At 39.8% G+C, this 20257-nt stretch overlaps 1 protein-coding gene across 2 annotated transcripts in view; it reads right to left on the bottom strand.

Annotated features, from left to right (window-relative positions):
• ST8SIA2 (ST8 alpha-N-acetyl-neuraminide alpha-2,8-sialyltransferase 2) overlaps positions 1 to 20257 on the bottom strand; it is a 532431-nt gene that overhangs the window by 289090 nt on the left and 223084 nt on the right. For both annotated transcript variants that reach the window (XM_073653299.1, XM_073653300.1), the window contains one exon: positions 568 to 630. In XM_073653299.1, coding sequence (XP_073509400.1) covers positions 568 to 630 — 63 coding nt within the window. The remainder of the gene's footprint in view (positions 1 to 567; positions 631 to 20257) is intronic.

Below are 20257 nucleotides of genomic sequence, written 5' to 3'. Positions count from 1 at the left end.
GACTCCTCAGAGGCAAGGACTGCCCACATGACTCCTCAGAGACCAGGACTGCCCACATGACTCCTCAGAGGCAAGGACTGCCCACATGACTCCTCAGAGACCAGGACTGCCCACATGACTCCTGAGGATTAATAAATAAACAACTAAAAATAAATTTTAACTTTCTTTTACATGTTATGGTTCGAGGGACAGTTTAGAGAAGGACATTTTTAGAAAACTATTACCATAGGGTATAATGTCAATGTGTTACTTTAGAGGCAGAAAATATGGTGACTTCAATTGAAGATAACAAGTATTTATTGAAGTATGAACATATTTGTTGAAAACTCTTAAATATACAAATTGCTGATACAATTCACATACATTCTAGCTTTATCTCATACTTTACTTTTTCTATTTTGACACAATTGGAAATGAAGATGCAATGAGGAAGAGCACAGACAGGTTGAGAATTGGGCTGAGTGATAACTGTTTCCATTGAGGCGAGCATCACAATTTAGGGCTGCAGCAGATTAATAGCAGCCTCACAGCCAAAACAAATGAACAAAAAAAATCTCATTTACAAACCTATTAGATTTGCTATGTAAGCTTTCCACAGCTGATCTGATTGCGCCTCTTCCTCCAGTGCTCCTGCAAGACAAAAGACAATACATTATTTATCAAATTCTGTTACTGTCTGTAAGCTTTGCTCTAACAATCCGGCGATCCCTTACAGAGAGCTGAGACATTTCCTCTTGCTTGTTAAGACCTGGTTAGAACACCCATTTCTAGACAGAGGAGACAGATTCTTGCTGCACAACTTTGCAATAAAATGTAACCAGGAGACATCACATCAGATCCCATCAAGAAAAGACTATGCATTATTTAAGGTTGATTATTTCATCTGTCACCTTTTGTAACATAGGTCCTGATAAGACATTCGGAGAGACATAAAAGAGCATGGATGTTAAGTGATGAATGAATTAGCACTCAAATATTATTTAACGGGAAAATATGTAATTCTAATTTTAGTTTCAAAAACTAAATAGAAGTATTAGAGACACACGTAGCTTTAATCACCTATGCAAACCATGCAGCAGGGTGTGTGACCTTATGGATGCTACAATGAATTAAAGTTAGAGGGATTGTCCAAAAACTGTAAGTAAAAGGCTAACAATTTTTTGAACTTTTGACTTTCAGGCTCCATATCTCACCATCCACTACTGCTTTAAATATGAGACTACCATCATTTAGACAATCATCTTGGCTATCTCATACATACATTTGACTTGCGGCTATTTTGCATATGGTTAGTTATGCAGATTCTTGTCATGTCACTGCATTGTTACTGTTTTGCTTCTGGTGGTGGAAAAATCTTTTTCTTCCTGCATACTACAAAATACAACCTGTTCTCACATTTCCTAATACTGTAGCTCAGTGTGCTAATAGGTTGATTCCCAAGCAAAAGGTCACTAGTTCGAAGCGTGGAGCAGCCATGAAGAATATTTCCCAAGAAAAGAGACACAGCATCATCCAGCACATTGATAGCTGTCTCTCGGCCAAGAAAATTGCCAAACTGCATCATATGAATGCCATGAGATTCCATTCAAAAGGTGGACGTCCAGGCTAAATATCGGAGTCAACAAGTCGGTTCATCACAAGGTCTATCAGTTCTAACGCAACAAACACGGCAGTGGAGGTGGCTCGTATGCTTCGTAATAGGGAGATCACAGCACTGAATACTTATGACCATGTGATATTTCAGTTTTTCATTTTTAATAAATTTGCAAAAATTTCTACATTTCTGTTTTTTTTCATTCAAAATGGGGTCCAGAGTGTACTTTAATGAGAAAAAAAAATAAACTTCTTAGAATTTACCAAATGGTTGCAGTGAAACAAAGAGTGAAAAATTTAAAGGGGTCTGAATACTTTCCGTACCCACTGTGTACACACACCTCAACCATGACCATAAGTTTGATATAGTGAAACAAATCTCCACAATAATTCAAGAGGATCCTAATCAGAATGTGATTGATAAAGATGTGGGTGAATTCCTCATGGAACAATATTCTGTCACACTAGTGATTTATGTTTTTCCTACGGTGCAAAATTCCGTTACTGACCATCTGAGGTGCCCGGTCGTATAGGGCACAGTCTCTATTTTTAGTAGGACAGGAAACAGAGGAATTATGTGACTGAGACACCGTCATATATCAAGCATACGAGTGATTTTCTGACCAAGCAACAAGGGGTTGAGGTAACCAGTGATACTGATGTGTATCTAACATCCTATGATGTTGTAAATTTCTACACGTCCATTAACCATAACCGTGGATTGAGGACTGTGTCGAAATATTTTGATGCCTCTATTCACCTGATTGTCAGATATTTACACTGGAAATTTTAGAAATGATTTTGACCTTCAACTTCTCCCTTTTTAGAATGATTTCTACATATAAACACGTGGGTCTGTGATGGGCTTGAATATTGCGCCCACTTATGCAAATATGTTCATGAGTGAGCTGGAGTGGGAACAGGTATATGTATCTTCAGGCATATTCTGAGGTGGTGGAGATAAATTGATGTCTCTAAACATTTTGTTGAGGGTAAACACACAGAGAGACAATTAAGGTTCAGGATTATAGATCATATCGATCACTTGAGACATGGAGGTAAAAGGATTCATGCCCTCAAGAAAAGAGAGCTTGAGTGGACATATAGGCTTGATACTTTTGAAGCTAAAAGTCCTAGATATTGAATTTAAAGGTGGAGTGCTTTGACATGATTTGTCCTATGATCCTCTGAGGGTCACACCATACCACATTGGTATAATGCAGTGATTTCTTCATTATTAATATTTTTCCTCTAATTCATGGTATATTGTTGTTGCATATGATACTTTAATGATAAGTACATTAATTCTTGTATTATTTTTCTTCTTTTTTTTTGTAGAGCCAAGCACCAAGAATGGTTAATGCTTTATGTAGGAATATGAACACTCACCCAACACTGATCTAGCCTATTTATTTTTACTGTAATGATGTTTGAGACATTGTCGATTTTTCATTAAAATTAGTTTTCGATAGAACTGTGTTGTAAGGGTCCCATGATACTTGATTCTTTATACATTATGCTCTGTCCGCTATCAATAGTACTTAGTCATGATAATTTCCTGGATGGTTTATGGGGATTGCTATTTTGATATGGGTACTTTGTGCCACCATGTACGGGGCACTGCCCATACCCAGTTTGGTTGGATTTTTGTAAATGTCTCTCATCTTCTTAGTGCCTGGAAATATATATGAACTTAATACTTATATTTGGTTGTCATCATCTCGATACCCACTAAGCGGCTGTGATATTTGCAGCACTTTCTCATTTTAATATACGCAATGCCTGACTGGAAGACAAGACACCTGGTTGTGGTATTTACACATTCAATGTGTCCATTCACTGTCACACCATAGTGACGAGAGACCCATAAATGGGTGTTCGTCAATCTGGGATGCGGCTAAAGTTTCAGTATGTATAATGGGTGAGATATTTGGAGATTTACTGATACACTGTGGTATAAATGACACTGTGCTCTCTTCATAACCAAAATATACAGGATCAATGATCAATATAATTGCAGTTTCTGTCTGCTTTATGGCTATTTCCAATTGGTTTACCCAATGTTCACACATTGCGGTTCGGGGGAGGTTCCGTGGCACTTTGTACCTATGTTCTGATATTAGTTTCCATGATACTTATACACTACCATTCAAAAGTTTGGAGTCATTTAGAAATTTCATTATTTTTGAAAGAAAAGCACATTTTTTTTCAATGAAGCTAGCATTAAATGAAACAGAAATACACTCTATACATTGTTAATGTGGTATATGAATATTCTAGCTGCAAATGTCTTGTTTTTATTGCAATATCTACATAGGTGTATAGAGGCCCATTTCCAACAACCACCACTCCAGTGTTTTAATGGTACATTGTGCTTGCTAACTGTGTAAGAAGGCTAATGGATGTTTAGAAAACCCTAGAAAACCCTTGCACAAGTATGTTAGCCCAGCTGAAAACGGTTTGGCTGATTTGAGAAACTATAAAATTGACCTTCCTTTGAGCTAGTTGAGAATCTGGAGCATTACATTTGTTTGTTCTATGAAACTCTCAAAATGGCCAGAAAAAGAGGCCTTTCACGTGAAACTCGACAGTCTATTCTTGTTCTTAGAAATGAAGGCTATTCCATGCGAGAAGTTGCCAAAAAACTGAAGATTTCCTACAACAGTGTGTACTACTCCCTTCAGAGGAGAGCACAAACAGGCTCTAACCAGAGTAGAAAGAGAAGTGGGAGGCCCCGCTACACAACTGAGCAACAAGACAAGTACATTAGAGTCTCTATTTTGAGAAATCGACGCCTCACAGGTCCTCAACTGGCAGCTTCATTAAATAGTACACGCAAAATGCAAGACAGTGAAGAGGCGACTCCGGGATGCTGGCCTTCAGGGAAAAGTGGCAAAGAAAAAGCCATATCTGAGACTGGCTAATAAAAGGAAAAGATTAATATGGGCAAAAGAACACAGACATTGGACAGAGGAAGATTGGAAAAAGTTTTATGGACAGACAAATCAAAGTTTGCGGTGTTTGGATCACACAGAAGAACATTTGTGAGACGCAGAACAACTGAAAAGATGCTGGAAGAGTGCCTGACGCCATCTGTCAAGCATGGTGGAGGTAAAGTGATGGTCTGGGGTTGCTTTGGTGCTGGTAAAGTGGGAGATTTTTACAAGGTAAATGGGATTTTGAATAAGGAAGGCTATCACTCCATTTTGCAACGCCATGCCATACCTTGTGGACAGCGCTTGATTGGATCTAACTTGTGGGAGGGGCTTCAGGAAGCATGGGGTGAAATTTCTCAAGATTACCTCAGCAAATTAACAGCTAGAATGCCAAGGGTCTGCTATGCTGTGTTTGCTGCAAAAGGAGCATTCTTTGAAGAAAGCAAAGTTTGAAGGAGAAAACTATTCTTTCTAATAAAAATCATTATTTCTAACCTTGTCAATGTCTGGACTATATTTTCTATTCATTTTGCAACTCATTTGATAAATAAAAGTATGATTTTTCATGGAAAACACAAAATTGTCTGGGTAACCCCAAACTTTTGAACAGTAGTGTATGTACCATACCATCTGAGGAGGAGATTGATGTTGTGCTGTATAGATATGCACTATGCTTTCCTGATGTATATAGATTAATCACTGATTATGGAGTGTAATCTTTATATACCTTCTTCATGCACTATGAATGTTCTTAGCTTGAGACAGTCTAACAGATTGAAGAGCTATATACATCGGTGAATAAAGACCATAGCTTAATTTTCACGAAAACTAGAGCACTGACATTTTTGCTGTACAGTTATTTACTTGGGTGACCACTGCTTGGACAGCCCCTTGTTAATACCTTTGTATCCACCAGTAAAATAATAACACCTATACCACCTCCGGGGCCAGTTCCATTCTAGCGGTGTCGGCACTGGTTCTCCTGGGTATCTCATGACATTGTAATGTCACATGATCCCTGCGGCCTGTAAGCACTGGCTTCACTTTCCCCACTCTCAGACAAATCACATACATCCAGTGGAGAGCAGAAGCGCTCACTTCCTTCAGATGTATGCGATTTGTCCGAAGACTGGGAGAGTAAAGCCAATGCTGATTGGCCGCATAGATTGCATGACACTGTTGTGTCACGCAAGCCCCGGGAGATCCAGGGCAGACACTGCTGGAATGGCACTGGCACCGGAGGTGGGTAGAGGTGTTATTATTTTACAAGGTTGAAACATAGGGATTGAGAAGAGTTGTCAATATAGCGGACAACCCCTTTAATATAAAAACATAACTTACCTTTTAATTTAATATTTACTGGTAGGCATTTTTCCTGCGTAAATTAAAAGGAGTCAGGTGGCTTACTTGCGACTCACATTTAGCTTTCTTACATTCCATTCTGCTACATTGTAAGTTATTCAGTGCTTGTCCTTACTTTAGGCCTTTTTATATTAATTTAAATTACCATCTGAATTAAGGTATATTAATACGTCTCAGTTTTGTTGCAGAATGGTCTGCGATCGGCTCATTAATCTGAATGAGGCTGGCAGAAATATGTGTTTGCCACCAAAGCAACCCCATTCCTGATGAATAAACTGATCTTCAATCACAGAAAATTCTGTTCCAAATCTGCTGTGTGTGAATATATTCTTAGAGGATTTAGTTGCATTCACTAACTCTCCTCTAATCAGCCTTTACTCCTTAGTACACATTTTATTTCTGAACTACAATGGGGTAAGTGTGACGCCTCTACTCGAAAAGCCCTTTTGTTTACCCTGGGAGATGGGGGACTCGGAGTCGGGTCCTGTGATGGAGAGATGGGGTGCAGCCGTGGCCCGGACCCGACCCGTGCTCTGGGCCGTCACATTAAAAAGGATGATGTGGGCTTGTCCGGGTTGAGTGGCTGATTTACGACTACGCCACCTGTGGCACCTGGTGAAGGCCACCAGCACCGCTGCAGTCCGCTGAGGCATGATGGTACGGCGGCTAAAGTTATTACTACTCCCCACAGGTGGAGAAAGGCCTCAGGGCAGAAGGACAGGATGGAGTGGGTAGTAGTAGAGGAATACGGGTGTCCCGTTGTGCGGTGTAGCGCAGAATAAAGAGTCCGGAGGCCATAGGGGTGAACTTCCAAGGCTTTACTCACATAGATGGCAAAAGGAAGGCGACTCCCTGCTCCCCTCGGAGTCCTGCGGTCACCAGGGACGGGGGTCCGACAACCTCCGAGTAAGTCCAGCGTTCAATCGGGACCCTGCACCAGAGTGTTCCTGAACTACAGACTGAATCCTTTCCTGTCCGTGTGTATGTGCGAATAGGCCGGGTCTCCCTCTGAGCTCCTCTCAGAAAAAGAGCACGGGTATCCGTCCGATACCCATTGGGATCCTCAGGGCCTACCGGGCTTTCCCGACCAGGTCATGGAGTAACAAGGTCGGGTGTCGGGGGCTGGTACCCCTCTTGCAGCCGGACTCCCTATGAATATATCAGGTGGTGAGGACAGGTGGCGTACGCCGCTCCATCTGCATCCTCCCCGGGATCCATTTGCTATGGAGCCACACTCTTAAGCTCCGGGCCTTCTTGGTCATGGTCCTTGACCGGGTCGAGACATTCCTTGTCTACAACCTACCCCTCGTCCCAAGGCCGGGGCACAAGGGCTGTGTCTCCATCCGATGCGGGCCCACACAGGATCCACGTTGGGGTGGGAGATCACAGTACACTCAGCAATTGACAGCATAAAGACAGTCAAAGAGCGATTGAAGACAGTCAAAGACCTTGGACCAAAGATGGCAGTGTCTTAAATATGAAATTTAAAGTGTCACAAACTTGTGAGTCCTCCACCCTCACCCATTAACTGGTTCCCCTAACTCTTGGTTCCCCAGTCTCCCTGTAACCAGGAGGGCAGCACCTAGTGCATACTAGCCCCCTCTGGTGGAGAAATGTGGTGTTGGATGTAAAGGAAGGGTCACGACTATCACACTGTTCTTACCTCAGAGGAGGAACACTACACTCCCTGTGGCGGTCGAACCCTCAGGGGCGCCACATAAGGACACTAGCCTTTAATGAACACTGATTTGCCTACTACTACAGTTTGGATCCCTAGAAAATGACAATCTCTAGAGGTTTACTATCCTTTTACATTGTGGATATTAATTGCATCAGGTGGAGATGCAAAGAATTTCTCTCATAGTTACATAGGCACACAGTTTGGTTGAAAAAAAAGACACATCCATGAAATTCAACTGAGGGATGGGAAAGGTTAAAGGGAATGTGATTTAGGTATATCCATAACGCATGATTCAGTCTGACCTAAAGAGCAAAATCTTCTCTTTTAGGCTTAGTGCCCACGATGCAGAAATGCTGCAGATTTTTTCCGCATCTCCCTGGCAGGAAAAATGAATGCGGATTTTACATGCGTTTTTCCTGTCAGGTACAAGCGTTTGTCAAGCGTTTTTGAATGCATTTCTGCATGCGGGTTATCAAGCGCTTTTCCAAGAGATTTTAGCATCACTTGGAAAAGTGCTTGGCAACTTGGTCACACTATATAAATCCATGCAACCGGCATGGATTTACATAGTGTGACTAAGTTAATAGTTAAAAAAATAATAAAAATGGTAAAAAAAACAAAAAAACATTATACTTACCTTCTGATGTCCCCCGGTCTTCTCTCCGGTGAGCCTGGTCTCTTGTACGACTCGCGGTGGTGTAAAAGGACCTTCCATGACGTCACTTAGTCATGCGACAGGTCACACGACCGCCGACGTCAGCAGTCGCGTGACCTGTCACATGACTAAATGACGTCATGGAAGGTCCTTTTACACCATCGCTAGCCAACGGGGAGCCAGGACGCACCATAGAGAAGACCGGGGGACATTGGAAGGTGAGCATAATGTATATTTTTTATTTTAAATTCTTTTTTTTAACTATGGCACCCGGGTCTGGATGAGAGTCTCCTCTTCTCCAGACCCGGGTATCATCCGCACATTGAATCGCTTAATATCCACATGTGCACATGTAGTCATGCGGATATTAAGCGATTCAATGCAAGTCAATGGCGGCGATTACGCTGCGTGTCCGCAAAATTCATAGACATGCTGCGGATTTTTCCGCAATAATAATCTGCAGCGGAAATTTCCACAGCATGTGCACAGCACATGTGGATTATCATTGGGGACCATGGGGCACGTATTACCAAGCGTTTTTTAAGTGTTTTCGCTGCGGAAATTCTGCGACAAAAATGTTTGAAAAACGCATAGTGGGCACGCAGCCTGAATCTCAAGTGTCAATTGACTGGATGGACGTTCAGAGCAAGAATTTTATACATTTTTATAAGTGTTTAAATTTTTTTCTTCTAAAAATGCATCTACGCCTTTTTTGAAACCACTGATGGTTCCCTATGTGACCAGCTCCTGAGATAGACTGTTTCACAGGTTAAGACTGACAAGAAAATGACAAAGCAAATACACATATTATATTGTGCTAGGAACATAACTTGTTAGTATAGTGTTCCCCCACAATGTATCAAGATAGTATTTGGTGGTGATGTACTCCTATATATAATAGACAAACAAAAGAGAAGTGGAGTAAACTTGAGACACCCAAAAAGGTAGAAATGAAAGGTCATTTAAAACTAAAATACTTTATTCATGTAATTAAAAACAATTAATATACTGGAATTCAGTTAGGAGGATGTAACAAACGAGAGCACAAGTGGAAGAACAAGGGGAGGGAACAATCTCCAAAGCAGGTGGAAATACAGTGGTGGTAATAGCTGGAATTATAATATGAGTGTACAAAACCTTGTGTGTAGGCAAAGGTTTATATGTGATGTACACCAACATAATAGTTCAACAATATATAAGTCCCTTTAAATCAATCTGGGAACCAGACTGATTGCCAGACAGAGGTGTATATATATATATATATATATATATATATATATATATATATATATATATATATATAGAGCATGCATAGACTAATTAGACAAGAGTCAGTAATCACAAAGCCATTAAACAACAAGTTATTGCTCATAAAGATAAATGTCAAAAGTGACCAGTGCATAAACAAAGTGCCAGGTGCATAGAGCAAGAGTACTTGGTAAGATGCCTCAAAAATGCAATTGAAACTGTCTATCATCTATTGAAAAAGGTCTCTAAATACACCAGCACAGACTAGCAGGATTTTAACATAGTAATTTCTTTTTTGTTTCACATGTCAATACTTCTCATGGTAAATAACCATTGTCTCCTATTGAGATCAAACCTTTTTTTCTCCAGATGAAGAAGTGCCCTCTTAACGGGTTTTTACATGAAACTGCCCTTGACCACATTTTTTACATGGGCCATGTATGTACTTGTAGAAGTTAATCATGCCCTCCTGTTTGTCTCTTTTTAGCACTAAAAAAATGTAATCATTTAATCTTTTCTTATAATTAAGATTCGGTGTGCCCCTTAACAATTTTGTGGCTCTTCTTTGCACTTTTTCCAACTTTTGTAACTATACTTTCTATGAACTGGTGACCAGAACAGAACTGTATATTCCAGATGAGGTTGAAATAATGCTTTGTAAAATGGCAGTGTTATGTCCCTGTCCTGCGAATTAATGCCTCTTTTAATATATGACAATATTTTGCTGGCCTCAGAAGCCAAAATAGATTCTTCTCTACAAGTAACTATCAAAGTTTGACTCCTCCTAGAACATATGGGGCCCCCAGGTCGTTAGTGCCAGGATTCATAACTTTACATTTATCCATATTGAACTTTATCTGCCACATGGATTTCCAAACACTCCTTTTGTCAGTTATAACTTCTGAACATCTTCCACAGACTGCACTATACTACATTGCTAGATTTTATATGCAAAAATAGAAACAACACTATTCATCCCATCTTCTATATCATTAATAGGTAAATGAATAATAGCAGACTGAACCTTGGAGTGCACCACTTATAACAGGAGACCATTAGGAGTAGCACAACTCTCTGAGTGTGGTCATTGAACCAGTTTGTTATCCAATTATAAACCTAATTTATCCATATGCCTAATGGGTGAATTTTACAGTGGAGTACAGCACTCTTCATTATTTCTATAGGGTGCACAGATAGGATACTAATCTTTAAATTATTAATCCAAGATTTTTTTTTTTTACTAAAAACTAACAAACAGGTAGTTACTAACTATCTGCCTGTTCCACCCTACGCCGGTACAGAGTGACCAAGGTCCGCTCCTGTTGGTGACTGAGCTGCTCCACATCAACAGGTCAGCTCTCCCATTACCGGGCTGCTCTGACGATAGAGTGTGACTGCCAGCATTTTGCTGACTGACAGATGGCTCCCCGCAGATAGGCAGCAGGGAGCCAGCTGGCAATCAGCACGATGTCGGCTTTCACACTCCGTCAATAGAGCAGAGCGGATAACAAGTCACTGCTCTGTCGACGTGATGTCAGGAGAAGCTGCTAAATTGCCAGCAGAAAAGGTGAACGCTCTGTGCTAGCTTACACTCCCTGACAGAAGTTATGTCACTTATCCATGTTATGTAAATAAAAGCTTATAACCTGACATTAAATTCATCCATTGGTTTTACAAATTACTCCTTTGAAAGCTGAAACCCTCCCAAATTTGGTATAAGTTAAGAAAATAAATTAGCATCAATGCTGAAATATTGATCATTTAATGAACACAGAATGGTCAGATTTTGGCAAGACAAAAGTTTTGTCGCCTGGTCATATAATGCACCCAACCCTAGTTTACATCCTCACCAGTGCTCAGTAAATGATCGGTTAATTAGTGGGTGTGTATAAAAAGAAACCCAGCACCCCAGACCTTCACTTGAACTGCAACTTGAGCTCTGACAACATGCCAAATATCCACCCTGCGAACAAAGCCTTGATTATCAAGAGGCTGAAGACCAGATCCACTGTAGAGGTGGCTGGCACCTTTAATGTGTCTCAGCGTTATGTACAAAGAATTAAAAAAAGATTTGAAGAGACTGGAGATGTGTTTGACAAGCCCAGGTCCGGCAGATCCCACAAGACAACTGCTCAGGAGGAACGTTTGTTGGTTAGAAAATCCAAAGCAAGCCCCTCTTCCACTGCAGCAGAGCTTCAACAGGCCTGGTCACCTCAAGTCCCTGTGTCAACTAGAACAGTTTGTAGGATTCTGTCTTGATATGGCCTCCATGGTCGAATCAGTGCCCAGAAGCCAGCACTAAACAAAAGGCAAATAAAAAACCATGTGGCATTTGCAAAGTCCCACAGCCTGCTAAACAGATGGACACTGGAAAAGTGGCAGAAGGTGGATTTCTCTGATGAATCTTCAGTAGAATTACACCACAGCCGCCGCAAATACAGGAGGAGACCTACTGGAGCCCGTATGGATCCAAAATACACCAAGAAAACAGTTAAACTTGGTGGTGGAAAGATCATGGTCTGGGTTTACATTCAGTATGGGGGTGTGCAAAACATTTGCAAGGTGGAAGGCAATATCAATAGCCTAAAATATCAAGAAGTATTAGCTACCTCTTACATTCCAAATCATAAAAGGGGTCAAATTCTGTAGCAGGATGGTGCTCCATCTCATACATCCATCTCTACAACAAAGTTCCTCCAGGCAAAAAAGATCAAGGTGCTCAAGGACTGGCCAGCCCAGTCACCAGACATGAACATCATTGAGCATGTTTGGGGTAGGATGAAAGAGGAAGCTTGGAAGACAAAACCAAAGTATCTAGATGAACTCTGTGAGGCATGTAAGACTGCATTCTTTGCTATTCCTGATGACTTCATTAATAAATTGTATGAATCATTGTTGAACCGCATGGATGCTGTCCTTCAAGCTCATGGAAGTGACACAAAATATTAAATATGACTCTAATAGCACCACAGCTTCATTCACCAATATTATGCAACATATATTTGTATTTTAAGATAATTATTTGTTTGAATATCACATTACTTTCTGTGGGCGACAAAACTTTTGTCTTGCCAAAATCTGACCATTCTGTGTTCATTAAATGATCAATATTTCAGCATTGATGCCAATTTATTTTCGTAACCTAAACCAAATTTGGGAGGGTTTCAGCTTTCAAAAGAGTAATTTATAAAACCAATGGATGAATTTAACGTCAGGTTACAAGTTTTATTTACATAACAAGGATAAGCCACATAACTTCTGTCAGGGAGTGTAGATCGGTGCTGGGTACAACATGCAGGTGGGTAACAACTACCTTCCTGTTAGTTCTTAGGCCTGCAGTAAAAAAATAAATAGTCCCGGATAACCGCTAACCCTGCACTTCAATGTGATGTAATAATGCTACTGCTTATTAACTCCAAGCGCTGCTGTTAACGCAATCCATTTGTCTGATGAAGGTCTGATTGACAGGAAGGTCACATGTTTTGGGATTGTAGAACCAATATAGCATTGATTCTTCATTAAAGGGTAAATTGAGCCTATAGACCTTAATTTACCCATTAGGCATCTATGTGGGGCAGCTACCCCTCTGTCCAGGTTCCTAGTCACCTCTTCATAAAAAACTTATCAGGTTAGTTTGCCAACTCCTGTAATAAGTGAAACTGTGCTGGCTATTGCTTCTAATGTTATTTTCTACCACCTCCTCATGAATGTAGTCCCCTATAAGCCCCTCAAACACTTTTTCCACAATGGATACTTACTGGTGTATATTCACCAAGGAAAGTCATAGAGCCATTTATGAAAATGGGCACCACATAGCTTTGCACTAGTATGTATAATAATATACTATGTCATTGGCATCAGGAGGTTTAGTTGAGCATGGCTTGCACACAAAGATTTTTATTTTCAATCCATAATATTGACACAATGCTATTACTGCCCTAGACAGCTGAACCTGTATCAGTACTACAAGACTGTCCAAACATTGCGGTGTGTGAGCTAAAACAATTATGCCCATGATAGCCGTATGGCCAGTCATTGATGATGATAGTGTTTTGCTATGTGCATTAAATAGTGGCTTGGGTTCTGCCATGACTGAATGCTGAAGGCTAAATTTTAGACTCTGTTTTCTGTCCTTAGCCGCATAAACTGAGACTGCACGCTGAATCCTGAGCAGTTTCTGCGCTCTGCTTGCTGTACCATAGATATGTATCTGCACCTTTCATCTTAACCTATACTTATTCTTTGGGCTTGCTAATACCAAGGAAGTGGGCCCTTGGGGTATAAGCCTGACACTGAACTAAGTGCCTAGTAGACTTTATCTGGGACCCCTGGATTTGTGCCTTGTGTCCTTCTATCCTGAGAAAATACCTGATGACACTGTGCTGCTTACCACATACTAAACTCTGCAACCAACCCTGTTTCCAGTATTCTGTACATTTGGATGTGTGCCTATATTCAGTACCCTGCATCTTTTTATATAATAAACTCAGATTTGCTGATCCTCGATTACATATTCACCTGATTTTGTTTGTTCTACCTTTTTTTATCCTGTTGTATTTTGGACTTGATTAGTAAATTTTAAGTTCTATTTGCATTGCACATTTTTGCATGTTCTTTGTCATAACCAATATAAAAAGCAATTGTTATTCCAATCCATTGCTGTGGTGTGGTTGTGAGCCAGCCTATGACAGCTCTTTCTGAAACACTGTTAACAATGTCCAAGGATCACTTCCAGACCCAATGCCTTTTATAGCCAATATAATAGATTGACACAAGATGGAGTTTTATTTATTGTATTATTTTAGATCTGCTTTAGGATTTAGTCTTCACTAAGGGTTCAAAATAAAGCAGGTTGTTTTGTGGATATAAATGTGATGGTTTTGCTGGAAAGGGAAAGGAAATGCGATTACAGAGATGGATAACATAATTTTGAAATTCTGATTGTATCTTCTTCAATATGTCCCGAGATATAATAATGGACAGTTATGAAACAGGCAAGAAGTGCAGTGACATACATCATGAATGATTGCTGTATGAAGAACAAAATCTTTAGCCATTTCTCATAAATTGTTTTTGAAGAGCAGCAATCCTAATGTCAAACCATTTTTATTGTCATTATACCGTCATGCATTTCACATTCAGTATGAATAAAACAAAGGCATATGGAATGAATAGGCTAAGTCAGATAGTGACAACCCCAGTCCTATCACCATCCTGTTGTATTAATGCCTTCAGACAATAACAAATCTTCACGCTTCATTTTCAGGCTCAATACTCAGCTATTGATTGCTTGGTACATGTTCTGCTCGAACAGATTCCTCAAACCACAGACACCTTTTTTTTTTATAAATTATCTTTGCCAGAGGCTTCAAGTCCTTCTGTGAGTAAATCTCAACATTCTTCCAGCTGTCCCAAGCAGTCTGAAATGGGCTTCATCACAGAAAACAACTTTGCAGTAAGAATACAGTAGTTACACTGCCATGAATAAAGAAAGGTATCCAAACATTCTGCAACACCAACTCCTCCCAACAATCCAGGACTAATTTGGTGATGGACAATGCTTTTTCCAGCATGATGAAGCAACATGTCACAAGGTAAAAGTGATAAATATGTAGTTCAGTGAACGAAACATTGAAATTTTGGGTCCATGGCCTGGAAACTCCCCAGATCTCAATCCCAAATGAGAACCTGTGGTCATTCCTCAAAAAATGGTTGGCCAAACAAAAACACAAAAATTCTGCTAAACTCTAAGCACTGATTAGGCAAGAATCAGACAGTATTTGGTCCAGAACCTGATCTCCAGCATGCCAGGGCAAGATGTGAAAGTCTGAAGACTATTGGTTAACACTGAAAAAAATGACTGACAGGTTTCTGCCAACTCATGCAGGGAGAGACCGATCACTCAATGGGAGTCGGCATGGAGAAGCTGATGGGAACCAGCCTTTTCGACAAACACCCATGCATCATGGTCCTCGGTGGCTTTTAGAGTATGATTTTCTTTGTAACACTTCATTGTTTCAGAGTCAAACATACATGGTTGAAATAATACAGCCAGTGTCTAATACATGCTGCCCATTATTCAGCCAGCATGCATCCACTATCAGGGTCCTTTTAAGCAAATTTTTGACACTGTTTCTTTTTAGTGAAGCTTATGTTCAGAGTTTTCCCATGTGCATCTAATCTACCCATCTCATTTTACACTAAAAAAGGTTTTCCATTGGTGATTGACTGAGTGGGTATTTCCTGCCACTTCCTGTATTGAGACCAGGGAGTAGAAACGTAGAGGAAGTGGTGGGGAATCAGTGAGGGTAAGTATCGATCTTTTTATTTATATTACACATCCCTCAGAGACCTTCGTAAAAATGTTTTTTGTCATGCTGAAAAGTCTCTTCAAGCTTGATTGATGACCACTTTCAGAACAACTGGGTCAGAACGACTTGCCATCATTGATGGAACAATGAATTCTGAATTTTTTTCACCAAAAAAAGGAAAATGTCTATGAGTTTAATTTCAAGAGAACATGGTTAATGTAGCAGGACAACAAGGAAAAGCATACAAGTTGTTCTACAAAAGAATGATTAAAAAAAAGTAAAGTAAAACTTTTGGAATAATCAAGTCAAAGTCCTGTGCTTAATCCTGAAGAATTGTTGTGAAAGAACCTGAAGCAGCCAGTTCATGGGAGAAAACTCTCCAACATAACAGAGCTGAAGCTGTTTTGTAGAGAGAAATGGGCTAAAATTTCTCCCAACCAATGTGCAGGACTAATTAACAATTACCAAAAGCGGTTAGATGCAATTATTGCTGCACAACAGGCTCACACCATATACTGAAAGGATAGATTCACATACTTTATCTAACAGACATGTGATGTTGAATAACTTTCCTCAATAAAAAAATGACAAAGTCTAATATTTTTACTCATCTGTTTAATTTGGTTCTTTTTTTTTACTTTTAGGGCTTGAGTGAAAATCTGATGTAGTTTGAGGTCAAATTTATTCTGAAATATGACAAATTCTGAAGGATTCACAAACTTTCAAGCATCACTAAATATAAGGTTCACAATTTTCTCATCACAATGAATCAACTAAGTAAATTTAGACAGAAAATTATGTACATAAGTTTCTCTTTCTCTTCTGTACACCAGAGAATTATTGATCACCCTGTTACAACTTAGAAGCTAATCTGCAGGACTACCATTTAACTCCATAATTTAGTGCAGTACTTCTTCACATTTCTCCTGAACTCACCATGTGAAACCAGCTTCTTAGTACAACTTACACCTTTGGTGCTTTTTCATTTATGACACTTTCCAGACGCTAGCACCTCATATAAAATCCATCGCATAATCTCTCCAAGTATCTTCATTCAGAAAGTATATGATAGACACAAATTATCATGCCAAGCACAAATTAATAATAATTATACAGACCTTTCATATATTGTTTAAGTAGAAAAAATAGTAAAGTTAATAAAAATATTTTAAGAACAAAGGGCTGTTATCTATTGTGGGTGGTTTATCGTCTTAATTGAATTAAAGATTGTACATTTTTTAGCATTGTCCTAATGATGAGAAGTAGAATTATAGAATGTTAGAGTTGGACGGGACCTCCAGGGTCATTGTGTCCAACCCCCTGCTCAATGCAGGATTCACTAAACCATCTCAGACGGATGTCTGTCCAGCCTCTGTTTGATGACTTCCATTGAAGGAGAACTCACCACCTCTTGTGGCCGCCTGTTCCACTCATTGATCACCCACACTGTCAAAAAGATTTTTATAATATCTAATCTGTTTCTTCTCCCTTTCAGTTTCATCCCGTTGCATCTCATGTTTCCATTTGCAAATGAGAATAAAGCTGATCCCTCAACAGTGTGACAGCCTTGAGATATTTGTAGACAGCTATTAAGTCTCTTCTCAGTATTCGCTTTAGCAAGCTAAACATTCCCAGATCCTCTAACCGTAGCCATAGCATAATGCTTTCTCTGTCAATAGACCAGGCTTATCAGGTCCATTCCGGTTCAATCGGTTATCCTTTACTGCATTTAAGAGTCCATATCACTACAAAAGCTGATATTGGAAATAATTCACACACTAAAAACCATCACAGATTTTCTGAAAGTCTGAGGACAATGGGGAAATCTCCTTGACTCCAGGTACTGCAAAATATGTATGTCAACATGATGGGTCAGTAATTGAATGCTACCACTGATCACTGTTGATTAACAATGAGAAATTGGATAAATAGTTGAATAAATTTTAACCCTTTTACCACCGAGGGTGGTTTGCACTTTAATGACCAGGCCAATTTTCACATTTCTGACCACTGTCACTTTATGAGGTAATAAGTCTGGAACACTTCAACGGATCCCCCTGATTATGAGATTGTTTTTCATGACATATTGTACTTCATGATAGTGCTAAAATTTCTTTGCGTTTATTTGTGAAAAAAACGGAAATTTGTTGAAAATTTCGAAAATTTCGCAATTTTCAAAATTTGAATTTTCATGCCCTTAAATCCGAGAGATATGTCACACAAATAGTTAATAAATAACATTTCCCACATGTCAACTTTACATCAGCACAATTTTGGAGCCCCAATTTTTTTTTGTTAGGAAGTTATAAGTGCTAAAAGTTGAACAGCGATTTCTCATTTTTCCAACTAAATTTACAAAACCATTTTTTTAGGGACCACATCACATTTGAAGTGACTTTGAGGGGCCTTTATGACAGAAAATACCCAAAAGTGACACCATTCTAAAAACTGCAGCCCTCAAGGTGCTCAAAACCACATTCAAGAAGTTTATTAACCCTTCAGGCGCTTCACAGGAATTTTTGGAATGTGGAAGAAAAAAATTAACATTTAACTTTTTTCATAAAAACGTTACTTTAGACCCCAATTTTTTCATTTTTGCAAAGGTAAAAGGAAAAAATGGAACGCAAAATTTGTTGTGCAATTCCTCCTGAGGGGGAAAACCACTGTTTGGGCGCATGGCAGAGTTCGGAAGGGAAGGTGCGCGAAATAAAAATGTCACATTTTTACAACAAAAATAGTTTTCATCCTCCAATTTTGCATTTTCATAGTTGTAACAGGAGAAATTGCAGGGGAAAACCACTGTTTGGGAGCACGGCAGGATTCGGAAGGGAAGGAGAGCCATTTGACTTTTTGAATGTAAAATTTGCTTAAATAATTAGCGGACACCATGTTGCGTTTGGGGATCCTCTGATGTGCCTAAACAGTGAAAACTCCCCACAAGTGACACCATCTTGGAAAGTGGGCCCCTCAGGGAACTTACCTAGATGTGTGGTGAGCACCAGGTGCTTCACAGGAGTTTATAACATTGAGCCGTAAAAATACAATTTTCACATTTTTCCAACAAAAATGTTTTTCAGTCTCCAATTTTGCATAAGGGTAACAGGAGAAATTGCACCATGCAATTTGTTGTGCAATTTCTCCTGAGTAAGCCGATACCCCATATGTGGGGGAAAACCACTGTTTGGGCACACGGCAGGATTCGGAAGGGAAGGAGAGCCATTTGACTTTTTGAATGTAAAATTTGCTTAAATAATTAGCGGACACCATGTTGCGTTTGGGTAGCCCCTGATGTGCCTACGACACCGAATTTTATAACATTAGGTCATCATATTGAATAAGTTGTCATTAGTATTGAGCGCAAGTGCTCGCTGCTTGAGTTTGCATCGGGTACTTGGGTATGCACCATGTATCGTGGATGCTCGAATCCTCGACCCGCATGTTTCACGGTTATTAGACACCCCAAAAAAAACATGCAGGGATCGCCCGTTCATGGCAGGCAATCCCCGCGAGTTTTCTTTTGGCTGTATAAGAGCTGCAAAACATATAAGGTAGACACTCGAGCATGTCACTCGAGCACCCGCGATACTCGGTGCATACCTGAGCAACCAATGTAAATTGAAGTAGCGAGCACTTGCGCTCAACACGAGTCGCCATATCGTCGTCATTTATTTTTCTTTATGTTTGAAAAAATCCCAACCCTAGCACAACCCTAGCCCTAGCCCAATGCTAGCCCAACCCTAACCCTACCCTAACCCTAGCCCAACGCTAGCCCAACCCTAACCTTCCCTAACCCTAGCCCAACCCTAACCCTAAGTCCAATCCTAACCCTACCCCAACCCTAACCCTAACCCTAGCCCAATGCTAACCCTAGCACAACCCTAACCCTAGAGTTTATTTTTCACGCTGTTTCTCGTGCGGTATAAGTGATTAGATGACTTTATTCTTCGGGTCAGTGTGATTACAGCGATACCAGATTCATATCGTTTTTTTATGATAGATAGCTGTCACACACTAAAAGATGCTTTTTTTCTGCAAAGACTAGTTTTTTTGAGAGTTATAATTTTTCCATATTTTGGCCGACAGAGTCATGTGACGGCTTGTTTTTTGAGGGACAAGTTGACATTTTTATTGGTACCATTTTTGGGCATGTGACATATTTTGATCGCTTTCTATTCCGATTTTTGGGAGGCAGAATAAACAAAAACCAACAATTCCGGAATTATTTTTTTTATGCCTTTCCACGTGTGGTAAAATTGATAAGTCAGCTTTATTCTTTGGGTCAGTACGTTTATAGCGGTACCAAATTTATATATTTCTTTATGTTTTGGCACTTTTACACAATAAAATTTATTTTATAGAAAAAATAATTTTTTCGTATCACTTTATTCTGAGAGCTATAACTTTTTTATTTTTCGGCTGAAGGAGCTGTATGCAGCTTGTTTTTTGCAGGACAAGATGACGTTTTCAGCGG

Source organism: Phyllobates terribilis, unplaced genomic scaffold, assembly GCF_046119375.1.
Source record: "Phyllobates terribilis strain yellow unplaced genomic scaffold, ASM4611937v1 Scaffold_11__3_contigs__length_659146591, whole genome shotgun sequence".
Lineage (NCBI taxonomy): Eukaryota > Metazoa > Chordata > Amphibia > Anura > Dendrobatidae > Phyllobates > Phyllobates terribilis.
The sequence above is the reverse complement of the archived record's forward strand: the minus strand, read 5'-3'. Positions and strand labels throughout refer to the sequence as shown.